The 19,772-nt window shown below is 37.5% G+C and overlaps 1 protein-coding gene across 1 annotated transcript; it reads left to right on the top strand.

The window, feature by feature from the left end:
• The first annotated feature begins 115 nt into the window (after positions 1–115).
• GOLT1B (golgi transport 1B) lies at positions 116–13,012 on the top strand. The gene is made up of 5 exons (XM_007194823.3): positions 116–265; positions 5,384–5,475; positions 6,867–7,045; positions 8,188–8,269; positions 10,481–13,012. Exons 1-5 carry the CDS (start codon positions 241–243, stop codon positions 10,517–10,519), a joined length of 417 nt encoding a protein of 138 aa, XP_007194885.1. The 5' UTR covers positions 116–240; the 3' UTR covers positions 10,520–13,012.
• Positions 13,013–19,772: the final 6,760 nt, after the last annotated feature.

Here is a 19,772-nt window from a genome sequence, read left to right as displayed (position 1 = left end):
TTATTGGTCAAGGGGTGTGGCCACCATTTGCGCCACTGAACAAAGCCATAGGTGATTGGTTGATGTTGGGAGCAGGCTTAGCCAATGGGAAACGGCTTTGAAATGGGGTGGGGGCGGCTGCGTGTTTCCGGAAGACGTGGCGGCTTTCGCCTGGGCTGTTTCCCGGCTTCGTTCTCTCGACTTTGCTTCACACCCTGGCCGCTCCGAGGTGCTGTCGACGCCGCCCTCACCCCTGCAGCCATGATCTCCTTAACGGACACCCAGAGTAAGTACCTGCTCCGAGGCCCCGCCGCGAGCCCCGGACACCCGTTCCTTGGGCTGGGTCTCGCCCGCCCGCCCCTCCGCCTGCCCGGGTCAATGAATGAAGCTCCGAAATGGGGGCGGCGGCCTGCAAGACATAGCTAGGGCTGCGGGCGTCTGGAGGGCTGCCTGGAGGAACCGAGGGCTGGACTCGCGGTGGCGGACCTGGCCTGGGGGAATAGTCGGTGGGGTCTGGGGAGACGCCCTAGCTGGGGAGGGGGAGCTTTCGCCGAGCGTCTGTCTCGCACCGTGGTAGCGCAGCTCTCACTCCCAGGGAGATGGGCGCTTTGTTCCCGCGGGTGGCCACGAGAGAAAGTTTGATGCGCTGTGCCCGCGGCCCACTCTTGGGGACATTTCTGCACGTGACATGCTTGGGGTCCTCTACAAGTTACTGCTGGTTGTTTGGGAGGCCGAGTTTTAAATGTCACCTATGATAGGCTGTTTTTGAAAATGTGCTTACGCTTAAATACTTTGAGTATTTGCCTTTTGCCACTATTGGAAGCAACCTTTTAAAAGTCCCTTGAAACAACTTCACTTTTCTACCGGCTACTGTCTCCCCAATAGTAAACTCTGTGTTCAGTTAAACGATTTCTTTCGTTAATATTGTATATTGTGCTTTGGTGGCATGTTTTATTATTTTAGCATCTTTCTGCCTGCCACAGAGTTCTCCAGGCCTATCTTATCTCTAAGATTAACATTGCTGTCTGTTTTCATTTTCTAGCAATGTAAAATTTACACTTTTCTATCCCTTTTTGTCAATCTTAATAATTTTGTGTTTACATTTCTGCCAACCCTATGCTTCCTATCTTTTGATGGTCGTGATAGACTTTTTATCTCGCTTTGTTTTATCTGCCACGCCTTTGTTTTTCTTATTTTGAATAACTTACTTGAATTTTAAAGATTTTAAGAACTAAACAGTCTGTTGAAATAAAAATAGAACTTCCTTTAAAAATGCCCTGTTTTAAAGTGGAGTCGTAAGGTTTGGATTCAAATCATGGCTAACTTGAACTTCACCGAGCTGCTAATAACTCCTGCCCACACTGCCACCCGAATCGAGCTCCCTCCCTTCCTCAAATTGGACTGGGTCTGCACCTTGGGTGCCCATTTTGGTCTGCCTGTTCTGATCAGAGAAAATATAAGTATAGTCCTTTTTTGTTTGGGGTTTTTGTTTGTTTTTTGTGGGATGTTTTGGTTTACTGTTATAATAAAATTAGCCATTTTACATAATTGTATAAAAGCATCTTATTTCAGTTTACCATGTGCTTTTATATAAATCGTTATCCTGAATTCTTTTAAGAGCCCTGTAGAGCAAAGAGGAATATGTCTCTTTTATAAATTAAAGGAGGCTCAAAAGAAATTCAATGTATAATCATGAGGGAAGTGACAGAAACAAGACTTGATCCCAAGTCTGCTGGCTCAAAAACCTTTGTTCTTTTCACGGTACCCTACTAGCATCTAAGAAGACTTGCTATAAAGCTTATTTGAAATCTATCTTAGAGTGGAGAAATTGTTCCATAGCAAAAATAGTTTCAACAGTAGATATTTATCCTTTAGAATTGTGCATTGATTTTTGTTTTTTTGAGAGAGACTGTGTAGAATATTCAGAGCCTATTTTCTTTATGATGCAGTGCTCTGTTCCTCTCAATTGAAACCCAGAATTTAGCAGAATTGTATACATAAATTGTTAGGATTTATTTCTAATACTACTAATTACTCAGAGGAAGTACTTAATCTCTACACAGTTTTCCTATCTAACTTTCCTACCTTAGTCTGTGATTATTACATAGGTAAATATATGAACTACTTATCCTGTGTGTAGAGATTCTCTTCTACTGAAGTCTTATAGGGACAAGTGCCTGATTTACATCCTTCCAAAAACCAGAACAAGGGGGTTGGGTTAGAATGTGGGCAGAATAGGAAGCAGTCTCCTCACTTCATTAAATTGATGAGGAGGATGAAATTATACTCTTTACTGCTCATTTGTCAGGTGTTTTAGATAAGACAGTGGATCAGAACACAAAATGATTAGTGAACCAAAAGCTCTTTGGATTTCAAATGGTGTTTGTGTGTGTGTCTAACTGTAGGGATCAGCCATCATTCAAGTGACTTGCCAAAATTATTCTGGGATCCTGATTCTGGAAGAGAAGTACCAGACCAAGTACTGATCATAGTAAATAGCAATTCATAATTGTTTTAGGGAATTCTATAGTAGCACACCCTACCTCACCCCACCCCAGAAAAAACCCACAAGATTTATTGAGGGGGCTGGAGTGGGGCAGTTCCTGTGCTGCCTCTAAATCTTTACTTCATTATGTCACATTGCCTGAAATTCTACCATGGTGTTCAGTTGAGTTCTTTATTGTGACATTTTTACTTTTTGAAAGGAATGGGCATAGTAAGAAAGACAATGCTGCCTTAAAATGTCTTAAATAAGATATCAGAATGCTAACAGTGATTGTCATTGGATTAAGAATATCTCTCCTTATCACATTTCTACAATAAGCTTTTGATTTTAGATACATGTGTCTTATTGGACTGCTTTTATCAGATTATGCTTTAAAAACACGCACGTGTGTGTGTGTGCGCGCTCGAGCAGGAATGAAGGTTTGATAGTGCACAGAGGAAGATAAGTTTATTTTACTGGGTCTGATTCTGGTGGTGAACGAGCAGCTCCAAGTAGGGCTTTAATAACCAGAGGGCTTGTGAATACATAGGCATAGGCAAGAATGGAATTCTGGAGGGGAGAAAATAACACAGCGAGGTCAGTTTGAGACTTTTGACCCATTCAGATCAGGGACTATTGGGCAATAACATGCTAGTGTCCGTTTTGACAGAAAGGTTATAGGCAACCCTCTCTTTCTGTACGACACTGGATAAAGTAGTGGGAATGTTTGGGTTTCCCCTGTGATAGTTGTAAGATGTGGAGCCTGAAGACTGGATTTGAATTCTAGCCGGACTCCACACCACACCCCCGTCCCTCCCTGCACCTGTCCCCCTCCACACGCACATTTGCTGATTCTGTGATCAAGGGTGAATTATTAATCTGAGCCTTCAGTTGCCCACATGAAACATGGGGCTGGTGCTACTTTTTAACCCCCCAGTTTTGCTAAAGGAATTATGACATATTTGTATAAACATCTCATTAAGTGTAAAACCAGGTACCGACATTGTCCTTTTTCACTGCAGTCAATTTTGTACTGACATCTCCTTAGTTATGTTAGTAACAAGCTAATTATATTAAACCTAAAGATGCTTCTCCCAGAAGTTCAGCCTACTCCAGTGCCCTTGAATTTCATTTAATCAAACATATTTAACCTGGCGAAAAAAAAATCTCTAGAATAATGTAATGATGCCTACCTTGCAGTAGTATGGGGAGGATTAAGTTCTATAAGATACGAAAAGCACCTCGTAATGGGCAATTCATGGTAGATTCTCAATACATAGTAGGCATATTGCCATATAGTTTCCTTTCTGATGAACAAACATCTCAAAATGTGTACATAATCATTAGGACAATTTGTGAAAAGATAGAAATGAGTTGTATTTAAATAATTCAGCTGCCAGTGACTAAATCCTAACTACTAAATAGTTATTTAATGGAATTTTCCTTGCTCTTTTGTCCATATTTTCCTGTAGGAAATTATGTCTGACACCTAAACAGTTATTTGGTTAAATTCTCCTAAAGCATTTAAGCATGAAGGTATGAGCCTCCAATTTTCATGAGAATTTGTGTCCGTGGAATACACTTACCAGTGTATTTATGGACAGGTACCTGAATTCTTTTAGACTAACTTTCGGAGAACAAGGCAGCTGGAATGGGAGGCAGGAGTTAACTGTAAATTGAGGTGAAGGATGTCAAAAAAGGCATAGGATATAAATTTTCAACTCATCATAACATTTTACATGCTTAAATTTTTAAGTAGCTGTGACTTAAATTTTAGCTCTCTGGAGCTGAGGCAAAAAAGTAACAGATCAGAAATCACTACTGTGTATTTAAAATTGTGTTTCCCAAAATATGGCAGTTTCGGTCTGATTTATTATTTTATGCAGATAGTGCTGCTAGGTAAAATAAGGATTGGTGACTGTTTCCTGAAAACAAAACTGAAATAATCAAGGAACTAATTTCGTGGATTGTGCTTTGTAACATTAACAGAATAGTACAACTGTAACCTTAGAAAGTTAAGACTCTTCAGACATAAAGATAAGTCTAGGGAGTGTAAAGGTAATAAAATATTAGTTTTGTATAAAGAGTAACCATAGACTTAAAAGCTTATACTTTGTCCATCACTCTATACTCAGTACCTAGAACAGTTGCTGGCGTTTAGGAGTTGAACAACAATTCTTTGTTTTTGAATGAAAAAGTAAAAACCCAGAATATTAATATTAGGTAAAACAGTCTGCTTTGAAATGCTGGAGAGGTGATTGTTGGACTCTTAGACTAAATATGTGAATGGATGCATAGTTGAGAGAGACTTGTAGAAGATGAATCCATAATAAGCCGTCAAGAAGTTAAAAGTCTGAAAATTAACTTTGGAGGAGACGGCTTCTTGACTCTCAAAATCTCTCCTGTAGTCATTGTGAGAAGCAGTCTGTGCTGACCTCCCATAGCATTTCCAGTGGGTTAAGGAAGGAATTCGTTTTCAGAAGGGAAAGAAGGAACTGCAGATATTGTGCATACAAATACTAGTCATGGAATATGAAAGGAGAAAAGGAGACAAAAGTGAACCCACATACTTATGTCTGATGCCAGAAGGGCTCTTGGGAGGGAAAAAATAGTATAACCAAAGGTTTAGATTCCTGATTTGTCTTTCTCTATTATGGGTATGTTTGTGAGAAATGCTCTCTCTCATATAAGGATTAGAAATTCCCATTCATATTTTAAATTTTGGGAGTAATTTTCTGTTGTTAACTTAATTTGTTCTGGATCTTAATGAATGTCATTATAAGTCAACCTGCAATGTTGGGGTCCTATTTCCTTATATCAGTCAAAAGAAAAACTGAAAGTTTTTTCTTGCTTAGTTTACGAGGATCTTAATGTAACTTTACTTTTGCTCTACCCTTAACCATATAACTTATATTGCAGAAATTGGAATGGGATTAACAGGATTTGGAGTGTTTTTCCTGTTCTTTGGAATGATTCTCTTTTTTGACAAAGCACTACTGGCTATTGGAAATGTGAGTTTTTCAATATATATTTTAACTAAATTCATAAGGAAATTTTAACTACTAATGAATTATTGCCTGCTATGAAATTGGGGGGAAATAATTCACTGTTACTCATGTGAAGACTCCTGTTACATTCTCTGATTTCATCAGGGGTGAAACCTGTCAGCTTTCTGTTTAAATAAAAGATAAATGCTTAATGAAGTTTTCTAATTCCATAACTGCTCTGTTAAGTGTTTGATATGTGATTTACAATAGATTAAATCAAGACTGCCTCAAATAGTTCAAAATAGATGACTTGATAGCCCCGTGTCTTGGTAAGTTTGTTAATGTTTTGACTTTACACATCTGAGATTTAACATTTGCTTAAATAGCATAAAATGAACAGAGTTTTAAAAACTATTTAAACCTTTAAAAAATATATTAATAATTGACCTGCTAAGAAAGGTGTGTATATTGTTTATTTGGAATGTGTACTCTGTTGTGCATGTGTGAAGGCTGTGCAAGAGTTCTAGAAATAAATAATAACCCTTCTAAGAGGGCAATAAAGTCACTGAACAGCGATAAAATATTTTTGAAGTGTATGTTAACATTGGGCTTTTAATTGGACATTGGAAAATATAAAGGGTAACGATTGTTCAAAATTAATGTTTTAATAAACAATAATATAAACAGCATTGGTATCTCAGAATGTGAAGCTTAACCAATAGGCTTAATAAACATTTTTGTGAAATATTTTTCACTGAAGAATGGTTATGAAGAAAGGCAAGTGTTTGGGAATAAAACCTGGGAAAACGCAGGCTTTTAGTCAATCACCATCTCTTGTCCATTGTCTGAAAACCTACAAACTAGTATATTTGAGAATGCATGGCTGTATTTCATTTCTGCTGCTCCCAGATTTCCGGAATTAATAAAACTAGGATCTTCTTGCTGGCTTTGCGTGGTTTCTTCTACTACCAACTGGGCCATGTCAGGTTTTCTCCCGTCCATAGGAACTCCTATCACCCCTGATCAAGTTTTCAGAACCAGGAGTACCTTCGGTTGACATATTTTCGGGCACCTTCCCTCTCTTGCCTTGCCGCTCATCTGCTTGACTAAGCCATCGCCATCTAGCTAAAGCTGGGGAAACCACTGCAGATGCAGATGCCGCTGGGTGACACCTAATCTTTCTTTGTTTCTCTTTTCTTCATATAATCAAGATAGAAGAGGACTGAACAGAGTGGGATACAACTACAGGTTTAACGTGGTTCTGCCTCTTGGTGTGCATTGTAGTTTTCTCTGGCCAGTTGCTCACATTAAAAGCCACATGTCTTTTTTATCATATTTAGCTTTGACCTTACCCCTTCAAACATATGCAGTGCATTTAACTGCTTTTTCTGTGTTACGTTTTCCTCCTCTTCTAGGTTTTATTTGTGGCTGGCTTGGCTTTTGTAATTGGTTTAGAAAGAACATTCAGATTCTTCTTCCAAAAACATAAAATGAAAGCTACAGGATTTTTCCTGGGTGGTGTATTTGTAGTCCTGATTGGTTGGCCTTTGATAGGCATGATCTTCGAAATTTATGGATTCTTTCTCTTGTTCAGGTAAGGCAACCATTTTATTTTATTGTTTCTCTTTCAGTAAACCTTTATGTCAAATAATTATTACAGAAACCCAGATGTGTTTATCAGATGCAGATGATTGCTTATGTCAGGGTATAAATTATTTTATAAAGTATTTTCAATGCAATAAAATTTATTTTGTTGGCATTTTACGGCACTCTCTTTATGTTTGGTATTTTCATCAACCAGACAGTGATTGATAGATAGATAGACAGACAGATAGGTAGGTAGATAGATCGATCGATCCAGCATTTTAATATGTAGACTTGATGCTGTACAGTTACTGTCACTTGATGACACTTTCTTTAGTGCATGTAGATATTAGAAAATTTTGGACCAAATACATTATGGGAGGTTTTTTTTTTTTTTTTTTTTTTAAAGATTTATTTATTGATTGATTGATTGCTATGTTGGGTCTTCGTTTCTGTGCTAGGGCTTTCTCTAGTTGCGGCAAGCGGGGGCCGCTCTTCATCGCGGTGCGCGGGCCTCTCACTATCGTGGCCTCTCTTGTTGCGGAGCAGAGGCTCCAGACGCGCAGGCTCAGTAGTTGTGGCCCACGGGCCCAGTTGCTCCGCGGCATGTGGGATCTTCCCAGACCAGGGCTCGAACCCGTGTCCCCTGCATTAGCAGGCAGATTCTTAACCACTGCGCCACCAGGGAAGCCCTATGGGAGGTTTTGATCAGTTAATATTTTACAAATGCCACTTACCCAGTAAAGAATAGTATGCAATGTGAGAAAATACTTTCAAGTAAGTTGGTTTAATTATTTATTCAAGAAAAGTGTATCATTTGTCTTCTATCTGCCAAGCACCATATTGCCCACAGGAAACAAACATTATTAAGTGCCAAATCTGCTTTAGAGAATCTCTCATTTCTAAAATGGGAAATAGACTGTAAAGATACCAGTAGGATGTAATAGTAATGCCATTATAGATGTTTATGCAGAATGTTATGAGCACAACTAAGGAAGGGATCAAATCCAGGGAGAGGTAAGAGATAACTGAATTTTGAAGTCTCTTAAAACATTCAAAACTTTAACAGGATCCTTTCTTTTTACATGGCTAACGGTTCATTTTGGTAATAGAGAACGTGTTCATCCTAAGAACTTTTTTCACCTCTCCCAGGGGCTTCTTTCCTGTGGTTGTTGGATTTATTAGAAGAGTGCCAGTCCTTGGATCACTCTTGAATTTACCTGGAATTAGATCAGTAAGTAATCATATATTTAACAATATGTTTTTTTAAACCATTAAAATAAATGCTCTCTGGGGGGAGGGACAGCTTGGGAGTTTGGGGTTAGCAGATGCAAACTATTATATATAGAATGAGTAAACAACAATGTCCTACTGTATAGCACAGGGAATTATATTCAATATCCTGTGATAAACCATAATGGAAAAGAATATAAAAAAGAATGTCTGTGTGTGTGTGTATATTTATATGTATATATACACACACACACATATATATGTATAACTGAATCACTTTGCTGTATAGCAGAAATTAATACAACATTGTAAATCAACTATACTTCAATAATTTTTAAAAGTTTTTTAAATAAAATAAAAATTTTAAAGATAAATGCTCTCTGATGCTCTTTTTAGAAATTTGAGGAATTGATACATGATTGATAAGTTTTTTATTATGATATAAATGGTTGCATCACATAGATCGTGGTTACCATGAATACCAGAGAAAATAATCATTGCTAAACCTATAGAACCTGAAATTTGGTTTCACTGTATCCATTTTTAATGTTGTTCTCTCTTTTTTCATGTAACTTGGATTGATATGCTATGCTGCCTTTCTCTTTGAGAGTTCAAGGCACTTTTCAATTAACTTTTATATGATCTCTAATTTTAGAAGCGATAATATAAAAGGACACCGTTATTTCTTACAAATATTTTCTCTCTTAGACTGTATCACCAAATGGAGTGCTTTAAGACAATTAAATAAAGCACTGTGATACTGGGAGTCAGATGATAAAATTCCATTCCTAGCTCTGTCCACAGTTAGAACAGTCTTGTCAAATCTTTTTCTCCAGGGCGGCAATCAGCTTCTTAAAGTTGTTTGCAGACTTTTGTAGATGCTTCTAGAGAGGTAGTTCATAGCATTTATTGAATTCTCAAAGAGCTGAAGGATGGCTTACCCACTAAAAATAGGTACCACTATAAGCCTAATGTCATTTCCACCCTCAAATCAGAACCTTGCAGCCCAGATAACCTAGACATTTTTTGAAGTTACCTTTGGAGATACAATGTTGTGCTTTCTCTCCACCTAAATTTACCGTAAAATTCTAATGAATCCATGAGTGCTTTGAGAGCAGCTTTTAGTTTCAGTGTGCCAATCACCTGTTTGCGATCATATAAGTTGCTAGAACCTAGGCTTATAGGGGTATATCCTGATTTCATTTGCATTAATCCCCAAAACTCATACAGTAGTCAATGTTGTTTATACTTAGAGTGTCTTTTGAATGTACTACAACTTCTAGTTATAGAGCTGTAATCATTAATCATGTCCTTAATTTAAGGATTCTTCAGTATTTGCATAAATGGACATCCAATACTATAAATGATGTTTCCTATTGTTATTACTTCATTATAATAAATGCTTAAGTAAAAATGTGAATAATGAAATGAAAGAAAGGGTTAGATGATTGCTAGATTTTGATAGTGTTATATAATCACTTGGGTTATGTAACTTTTAATATCTTCACTAATTACTTTGTTTCAACATCTGTTTGCATCACCATCTGGAATGCTGAAGAAAGCCCAATTGCTTTATATTTGGGGTGGAGTAACCAAAGTAAATAACCACTTACATTAATGTGTGTTAAAACTTATGTTCCATAATTATCGATTTATGCTTGCATCATTAAGTCTCTTTTTAATGTCATTGCCACTTTCAGTCTGAAGTCCAGAATACACATTTAAAGTATTTTTAGTCAGTAGCTGTTGTTAATTATTGAACTTAATGGAGCTAAATCTGTTTGTTCAAAGACTACATAGGCCCAGAAGAGATCCACAATAATGGTCAGTTGAAATATCTTATTGGGTTCATTAATGCATGGATGGCTGACATTTCAGCTTTTTATTTTTTTACTTTTTTTGTTGAGCTAGCAGCGTTAACTTCATCTTATCCAATTTTTTTATTCATTGCGTTGTGTTTCTTGTATTGCACCCTTAAAGTCATATGTGTAACATGTCATGCAGAAACAACTTATAGAAAAAAAAAATTTTTTTATATACACTTATGTGTCAGAAGATGGTGGTGAGTAGTACTGGATTAATCGTTGTCAGTCATACCTTAAATTTCCACAAATCTTATAAAGCTGGGTTTTTTAATCCACATTTGAAGTGTTGATGTAATATTTTATAGTGCTCTAGGCTTTCATTTAATTATCTGTTTTTCTTCTTGCAGTTTGTAGATAAAGTCGGAGAAAGCAACAATATGGTATAACAACAAGTGAATTGAAGACTCATTTAAAATATTGTATTATTTATAAAATCCTTTGAAGAATATTCAGCACAAAATTAAATTACATGAAATAGCTTGTAATGTTCCTTACAGAAGTTTAAAACGTATAGCCTACAGAGTAGCAACAGCAGTTAACAAAGAAGCAGTGAAAACAGACTTCTAACCAAGTCATCTAAGAAGTCAGCAAGCAAACCGAAGGAGATGAAATCTATGTTACAATGCATATTGAAACTCTTGAAGGGGATTCTTACTGTTTTTCCACAATGTGTGAAACACAGCCATCCTTAGAGAACTATAGTGCCTGTTTCTTTTCTTTTTTTTTGAAGATGCAAGCACACCCATAGGCATTTGCTTTTTAGAACTGTAATGTCCTCTGCAACAGCGAAAATATTTCCAGTTGCACTGTGTCTCTGAAAGTGATGCATGAGTTAGATTGGATTATGTCATCGTAATATATTAAAACCAGGAAAACCCAGTGTCGATGTATGAATCACTTTTTTTCTTTTTTTTTTTTTTTTGGTAAACGTATGGTTAAAATAAAACTTTTGTGGTTCTTCTGAATCTTAATATTTTAAAGCCAGATGGAAATCTGAACTAGATATTCTTTGTTGGAATATGCAAAGGTCATTCTTTACTGGCTTGTAGTTTCTAAGTTATAGCTGACTCAGCACTTTTTCTTTCAGGAACACATTCTGGAAGTCCTCATACTTCTTGGGACTCTCACGTGAGCATCTTTATCTTTCATGACATGTAAGCATTTAACAAAAAAAGCATTCTTGGTGATGAAGGAGTCTGTTACATAGCTCATTGCATTGAATAGTTTGTTATTTAAGATACTACGTGATGCAACCCAAATGGATATTTCCATGTTGTGATCCAGTTTTTCTTTTTCTTTTCTTTTTTAAATTTTAGCGGTGATTTATTATTTTGCTTTTCATAAAATAACTACTGGTAATATTTACTTTAAGATGTACCGTGTTAAAAGGTTAAACTTACAGCTATTTTTAAAGGGCTATTTACATAAGCCACGTTTTCCCTTATTTTCAGCTTTTTCATAACATAAAAATCAATATGCATAATGTGTGTTTCATATGATCACTCTTCATTTGAGTTCATGGAGAGAATATCTGAGTTCACATACTAAATTATTTTACTGTAATTAAACTGGCTATAGTTCTGAAAAACATGACACTACAAAAATGATGTGTTGTCTTCTCTACTGTTGCTGCTTGACAGGCAGTAGGAAACAGTAGTTGTTTCTTCATTAGTAGTTTTCCAAGGTGGCACCCTTTTGGTAGATGTAGGAAGACATTTCAAGAGTCATAGTACTATTTGTTTTACCACTAATGATTATACTATTTACTCTTTTTTTTTTTAACAGTTGCAAAGCTTTTTAATGTGTAAAATCCTAATTGAAGTTTGTGATTTTTATTGACAAATGTGTCTACAAAATATATTACAGCCTATGTTATTTTTAGTTAAATCTCTTGATGCACAGAGAAGTCCCAACCTTGCTCATCTAAAGAAGGAAGGACTTGGTAGATAGTCTAATGGTTCAGCCTTGTGGATTACTGTCTTTCTGGTACTGGCATTTGACTTATAATCTGTGAAAACAGATGATATTGACAAAATGAGACTCCTACCTCAATAGTTCGTGGAATAATAAGAAACCTAGTGTTGTGTCTAATGTTCTTCAAAAAAGTAATATCCTCACTTGGAGAGTGTCAAATATATACATATTTTGGGGATTGACTTATACAAGTTGCCCTGTAGGACTCTGTTATACATATTTTTGACTGACCCATATTATTTACAGTGGTTAGATAATTCTACCTTTTTAAAGCAAGAACAGTATCTGTTAATGTATGGAACATCTGTATTATTTAGCTCCTTTGTAGACATGAATTTCTATCAAAATGTTCTTTGCACTGTAACAGAGATCTCTTTTTCAGCAATCTTATTTCAGAAAGCATTATTAGAAATGTGTAAAGGATGTGATAATCTCCCAGTCCTTAGTAAGAGTGAGAGGCTTGGAGCAGTTTTCAGTTTTAAATGAGTCCACAGTTTATCTCAAATGTGAGTTTGGGACTGCTTGGCAGCATTGTATGTTTCTTATTCAGAACCATTGATGAGGCTCTATTTTTAAACATACTTGTCTTCTGACAGAAAGGACTGTACATCATATTGTTTCTTCCTTTCCAATATTAGTCTTCTGTCTTTGTGACAAAAAACATACTCTGATTCTTGCTATAAAGATGGAGGACAAGGTCTAATACTACTTAGCCTTAAGTGTCTCTGGCATTGTTCAAATGTATTTTCTGTAACAGAAACCTATTTGGAATGTTTTCTTTTTCCCCTTATAAATTGTAATTCCTGGAATACTGCTGCTTTTAAAAGTCTCACAGATTATATGATCTAACAATTGAATATTGTAAATACACTTGTCTTCTCAATAAAAGGGTACTTTTCTATTAACTGGTGGTTGTCTCAACTTGGGCTGCTATAACAAAATTCCATAGACTGGCTTACACAACAGATGTTTATTTCTCATGGTTCTGCATCCTGGGAAGTCCAAAATGAAGGTGCTGGCAGATTCAGTTCCTGGAGCGGGCCCTCTTCCTGGCTTGCCGACAGCTGCCTTCTCACTGTGTCCTCACATGGCAGAGAAAAAGAGAAGGAACAAGTTCTCATCTCTCTCCTCATAAGGACACTAATCCCTTAATGAGGAGCCCCATCTTGATAACCTCATCTAAACCTAATTACCTCCCAAAGGCCCACCCCCAAATACCATGACGTTGGGGGTTAGGGTTTCAACATATGAATTTGGAGGGAACACATTCAATCCATAACAATGGTCAGATGTATTTTTATTAAGAAATTCTAAAACTTTAGCATTGCACAATAACCCACCTGGTGTTTTGTGTTTTTTTTTTTAACAACTTTATTGGAGTATAATTGCTTTACAATGGTGTGTTAGTTTCTGCTTTATAACAAAGTGAATTAACTATACATATACATATATCCCCATATCGCCTCCCTCTTGCGTCTCCCTCCCATCCTCCCTATCCCACCCCTCTAGGTGATCACAAAGCACCGAGCTCGTCTCCCTGTGCTATGCAGCTGCTTCCCACTAGCTATCTATTTTACGTTTGGTAGTGTATATATGTCCATGCCACTCTCTCACTTCGTCCCAGCTTACCCTTCCCCCTCCCCGTGTCCTCAAGTCCATTCGCTACGTCTGCATCTTTATTCCTGTCCTGCCCCTAGGTTCTTCAGAACCATTTTTTTTTTTAGATTCCATATATATGTGTCAGCATATGGTATTTGTTTTTCTCTTTCTGACTTACTTCACTCTGTTTGACAGTCTCTAAGTCCATCCATCTCACTACAGATAACTCAATTTCGTTTCTTTGTATGGCTGAGTAATATTCCATTGTATATATGTGCCACATCTTTATCCATTCATCTGTCGATGGACACTTAGGTTGCTTCCATGTTCTGGCTATTGTAAATAGAGCTGCAATGAACATTGTGGTACATGACTCTTTGAATTATGGTTTTCTCAGGGTATATGCCCAGTAGTGGGATTGCTGGGTCATAACCTCGTGTTTTTTAAATTAGCCTTATATGCAGTTTTCTTTTTTTTTAATTTTATTTATTTATTTATTTATGACTGTGTTGGGTCTTCGTTTCTGTGCAAGGGCTTTCTCTAGTTGCGGCAAGTGGGGGCCACTCTTCATCGCGGTGCACGGGCCTCTCACTATCGCGGCCTCTCTCGTTGCGGAGCACAGGCTCCAGACGCGCAGGCTCAGTAGTTGTGGCTCACGGGCCCAGTCGCTCCGCGGCATGTGGGATCTTCCCAGACCAGGGCTCGAACCCGTGTCCCCTGCATTGGCAGGCAGATTCTCAACCACTGCGCCATCAGGGAAGCCCCAGTTTTCTTTTTTATATAATGGTCACATCTTCCACATCCAAACTGTTTAAATGTAATCATAAATAGAAATAGACTTCAGGTAAAAAAGTGAGCGGTGAATTTAGAAATTAGTGGAGAAATGCTTAATTTTTTTTTTCTCTACATGGAAGGAATATATAATACTTAAGTATTTGTGACTTAAATAAAATCACTTAACGTCTGCAATGTTTTGATCTTATACTTTAGTAAGGCTGAAAACCACTGGCCAAATCTACCAGTTAAGGTACCCAATAAGTATTTGTTGAATCCAATTATTAAACTGCAAGTCTTGACTATTGTCTGGTGAATCTGTTATTAAATACAGTATCCAGCACATCTTTCTAACCTTGTCCTCTGGGCTGAAAGGTTCCAACTTCTGCTCTTCTGCTACTTGTATCCATATAGGAGGTTGGACATAGAAATGGCATCCCCAAATCCTTCATCGACTGACACTTTTTCATGGTCTTACCTTTACCAGGTCTAAGACCTATTAAAAGGTCACCTCTGTTTGACTGACTAGGCCAAAACAGCTGGCCCTTCCTTGTCCTCTCCTAGAACCTGCCAATTGTTTTGTGGTATTTACATGGTTTGCGAAAAGACGTTCTTGAAATTCAAAACCTTAAGGAAAGGACGGTAAAGACACTGGCCAATGAGTGGGGAGTTTTATTTTAGATAGCAGGCCTTCTCAGTGTCCCTAAATCTCCTCCTAAAACCGGTAGCCCTTTGGGGAAATTACTTCTTCCACCCCTTTGTGAGACAACTGGCCTATGGGGCTGACTGGCCTTCAGAGAATAAAGCCAAAGTAGGACTTGAACCCAATGACCTCATCATCCTGTACCAAAACCCTCTATTCTGTTATCAGAGAGTAATTTGGATACTTGAGTATCTCAATAGCCATATTGTCCAGGTAATCTTACCCAAGATAGTAGCTGTTTGAGAAAGACAAATATCACGTGATAGCACTTATGTGTGATTTCTAAAAAACTGATACAAACAAACTTAAAACAGAAATAGACTCACAAACATTGAAAACAAACTTACGGTTACCAAAGCGGAAGGGGGGTGGGTAGGTAAATTAGGAATTTTGGATTAACAAATACACACTACTATGTATAAAATAGATAAACAACAAAGACCTACTGTATAGCACAGGGAACTATAGTCAATATCTTGAAATAACATAATGGAAAAGAATCTGAAAAAAAGTTGTATGTATATATAACTGAAATACTTTGCTGTGTACCTGGAACTAACACAACATTGTAAATCAACTATACTTCGATTTAATAATGTATAGATAAAGTTTAAAAATAATTTTTTAAAAAGATAGCTGTTTTCTGTGTGAACACAATAATCACTGACCTTGTAAGAATGCAGTTTAAACTGTGACAGTATTTTTTAAATGGGGCCTGGGCACGCTCCAGTCAACTAGAAGAATTCAGATAACATCAGTGATGCAGGCAAAATGATCTCCATTAAATATGCCTTTAAAAAAGGTTTTGGATCCAATTTGTCCAGTACCCACTGCCGGGTAATCATATCAGCAGAATAAAATTTACTGGTTTTATGCAACAACTGTTTTTTTCTCAAATAAGTGACTTTTCTTAGCCCATCTCTAGGTTTAGACCTGTAAAAATCTTAAAATATTGTGAATTTAACAAAAACATTTGATTGGGAGTCAATGCCCTTTTAGAACAAACACATTCTGGCATGTTGCTTTTGATAAGACTACAATATTGATAATATGTCAAAGCCATTCTGCTCACTTGTGCATATTATGCTGAAAATGGCAGCTTTGACGTAAAACATCTGTTTGTGAATTCATTAGCGGAACTGTTATAGACAAACCACGTTAATTATTTTTTCCTTAAGATTGTAAATGCAAATCACAGTTTGATTGGCAATTTATTTTCCTGTCCCTCTTTCTAAAACCTTTGTGTGTTTTTGGTATGGAGAGGGGGAAAAGACATTTTAGTTGTTTGTTAGGGTAACCTAATAACTGGGTTTCACTTATGAATTCTTTTAAAATATAAACACATGCATAATCTTTCTTCTGTTGCTTTTTTTTTGGAAGTTGTTACAGTCTTTTGAAATTAAATTCTAAAATCCTAAAACCTAATATTTAAAGGAATATTGATTTTCTTTAGATATGGTGATAACCTTTTAGTCCTTAGTTTTTATCTTCCTCCTCTCCTAAAACAGTGGAAAACACTACATTCATGGTTCTGGCTCCTTCTTGCTCTACTTATTCTTTAAAGGGAGTAAATATTCCTCAGGTTTCTACTTACAAACTACTTTCTATATTTCATTCTCATTTACTAACCAGATCTCAGCTTTCTTGGCTGCACATGATCGTCAATTCCAAACATCAAATGCCCAAACCCCAGTCTCTCTTAGACACGTATTTACTGGTAGATAGCATTACCCCTCAAACTTCAGTCCCAAACTAAACTCATCTAGTCCCTCTCCATTATCCCTGATGTTTCTATTGTTAGCCATTCTCCCAGCCATGTAGACTCTAAGTGTTAGTTTTTCTTATCACTTTTTATATCCTGTAAGCTTTACTACTCATAATGTCCAAGGATTAGTAGACTAGCATCCATTAGCATCACTTGGGAGTTTACTACAAATGCAGACGCTCAGGTCCCACCCCAGCTATAATGAATCAGAATGTGCATTTTAACAAGATTCCCAGGTGATTCAAAAGCACATTAATACCTGCGGAGCACTGCTCTAACATTCCGAAGAAAGTGACCACCTCTGTCATCCATGGTACTTTAGCATATGGTGGCCACTCTGGTCCTTGTTCACTGTCTGCCTGTGTATAGAACTGTTTCAACTGGTTATTGACAAATTTGGGTCCTATTGTTCTTGCCTTCCACAAACTCCCTTTTTTGCAGTTCTCTTCCACATCATCAATTTCTCCTTCTCTGCTGATCATCCCCATCAGCATACATGTTCTGCAAATGGTCATCAAAAGAAACCAACACACCTGGTTGATTTAAGCAAAAGAGGACTTTATTAAAAGGACAGTGCGGTTAGTATCACTATTCCGCTAGCACTGGATGCTGGTGTCTGTCACTAGCATTGTAGCCAGTATTGCCCCCACAAACTCAGGCATCCTACAACCAGTGCTGCACCAGAAAGTATTTCTCCTGCTCCCCACTTTCTTCCCTCCCCAGCTCCAGAAGAGTGGGTACATCTGATTGGTGAATCATGCCCACACTCTACCCGATAGGGAGGCTGGGAAAGAGCATCTAGCATTTTCAGCTTCTACAATACAAGGAAGATGCTGCCTCCCACCAAGAATCATAATTTATAGTTTAGGGAATTTCCAAAGTTCCCTAAAATTAAAAGGATTCAGATTTGCTGAAAGGCTAAAAAGAAAAAAATAGCCCACTTCCACCACACTCACATATCTTTTCTAAAAATTCATTTTCCTTTCCCCCTTTTGGAGAAATTTCTAAAAAGGTTGTCCACACTTGTCCTTATTTCCTCATATCCTATTCAACCCACCCCAGTCTAGCTTCTATCCTCAAAAGCCATCATATTCTCAAATCCAGCAGACACTTCTTAGCTCACATCAGTTTAACCTTTCAATGTTATTGGATAGTCTCCCAGCTCCCATGGCCTCATTCTGCTGGAATTTCTTTCTTTCCGACTGCTTCAGTTCAGCTTCCTTTGCTGACTTTCCCTCTGCTCAATCTCTGTAGGTTTGTTCTCAGAGCTCTATCTCTTCCTCTTCTTCTTCTTTTTTTTTTTTTTTTATAAATTTATTTATTTATTTTTGGCTGTGTTGGGTCTTCGTTTCTGTGCGAGGGCTTTCTCTATTTGTGGTGAGCGGGGGCCACTCTTCATCGCGGTGCGCAGGCCGCTCACTGTCGCGGCCTATCTTGTTGCGGAGCACATGCTCCAGACGCGCAGGCTCAGTAGTTGTGGCTCACGGGCCCAGTTGCTCCGCGGCATGTGGGATCTTCCCAGACCAGGGCTCGAACCCGTGTCCCCTGCATTAGCAGGCAGATTCTCAACCACTGCACCACCAGGGAAGCCCCTCTTCCTCTTCTTAACTCCATTCACTCCCTAAGTATTTTTTCAATCCCAATTTTTTCCATCCTTAAAATTCTCAAGATTCTTAAATCTGATAATTCCTGCCTTTAGAAAATAATCTATAGGCTGGTGACCTGTTTGCTGAGCTCTAGAGTTTTGCATCTGCAACTGCCTACTTCACATTTCTCCTTGGATGTCTAGTATACATTTTAATTTTAATATGTCCAAAGACAACTCTTTATTTCCCTCTCTTAACTGCTTCTTTATGAAGTCTCTCCAATTTCAATAAAGAGTTTCATCATTCACCCAGTGATTAAACCAAAAATCTAAGAGTCATCCTTGACTTATTTTTCTTAAAGTCTCATATATGGTTTATCCACAAGTCCATGTTTTCTGCCTCCCAAATTCATTACAGCTCTCCATTCCTTGCAAGGACTCCCCTAATCTAAGCCATCATCATCTTTTGCTTATAACCAAGTTGCCATTTCTTACTCTCCAACTTCAATTTACAGTGTCCTCCCCTGACACCCACACAACTTTGGCTCCATTGGTCTCCTTCCTGTTCTTCAAACAAGCCAAGCTCCTTGCCATCCCAAGATTTTGTATTTTTCTTCTGCCTGAGAATGTCAGCAATATTGATTCCCACCCCAGTTTATCCCATGTCTGACTCCACCTTATCTTTCCAGACCCCCTTTTATTTTTACCTTCCCTAAAGTAGCCCACCACTTACCTTATCACATCATTTTGCTTACTTTTCCTTTATAAAGCATTTAAAAATTCTGTAATTACCTTATTTACCGGTTTGGAGTGTTTTCCCCCTGACTAGAAGATAAGCATGATCAAAGCAGAGACTTGTCTTTTTAATACATGGCTGTGTCCCTTGAACTAAAAGGAAGGATGTCTGTTACATAGTAGGCATTCCATAAATCTTTGTTAAATAATTGAGTGGATAATTATGTGAATGACGTCAAATTCCATTGAGATTCCCTAACCTTTTCATTTCTACCCAAATGATTCATCTTAACTCACCGGTGTTAGCTTGATAGCTCGTTAGTTACCCAAGACAAGTTTTCTTAGTTTGTTCATTTACTTTTGATTCTGCCTGGGGTTATTCATCATTTTCAATAATAATAATAATAATAATGCCTTGGGAAACTAATAGGAAAATCAAAGGTCATGATGCTGATATTTTCAGAATATCTCCTGGCTGATGTGGACAGTAAATGATATTCACCC

This window comes from Balaenoptera acutorostrata, chromosome 11 (assembly GCF_949987535.1).
Source record: "Balaenoptera acutorostrata chromosome 11, mBalAcu1.1, whole genome shotgun sequence".
NCBI classification, from domain to species: Eukaryota; Metazoa; Chordata; class Mammalia; order Artiodactyla; family Balaenopteridae; genus Balaenoptera; species Balaenoptera acutorostrata.
The sequence above is the reverse complement of the archived record's forward strand: the minus strand, read 5'-3'. Positions and strand labels throughout refer to the sequence as shown.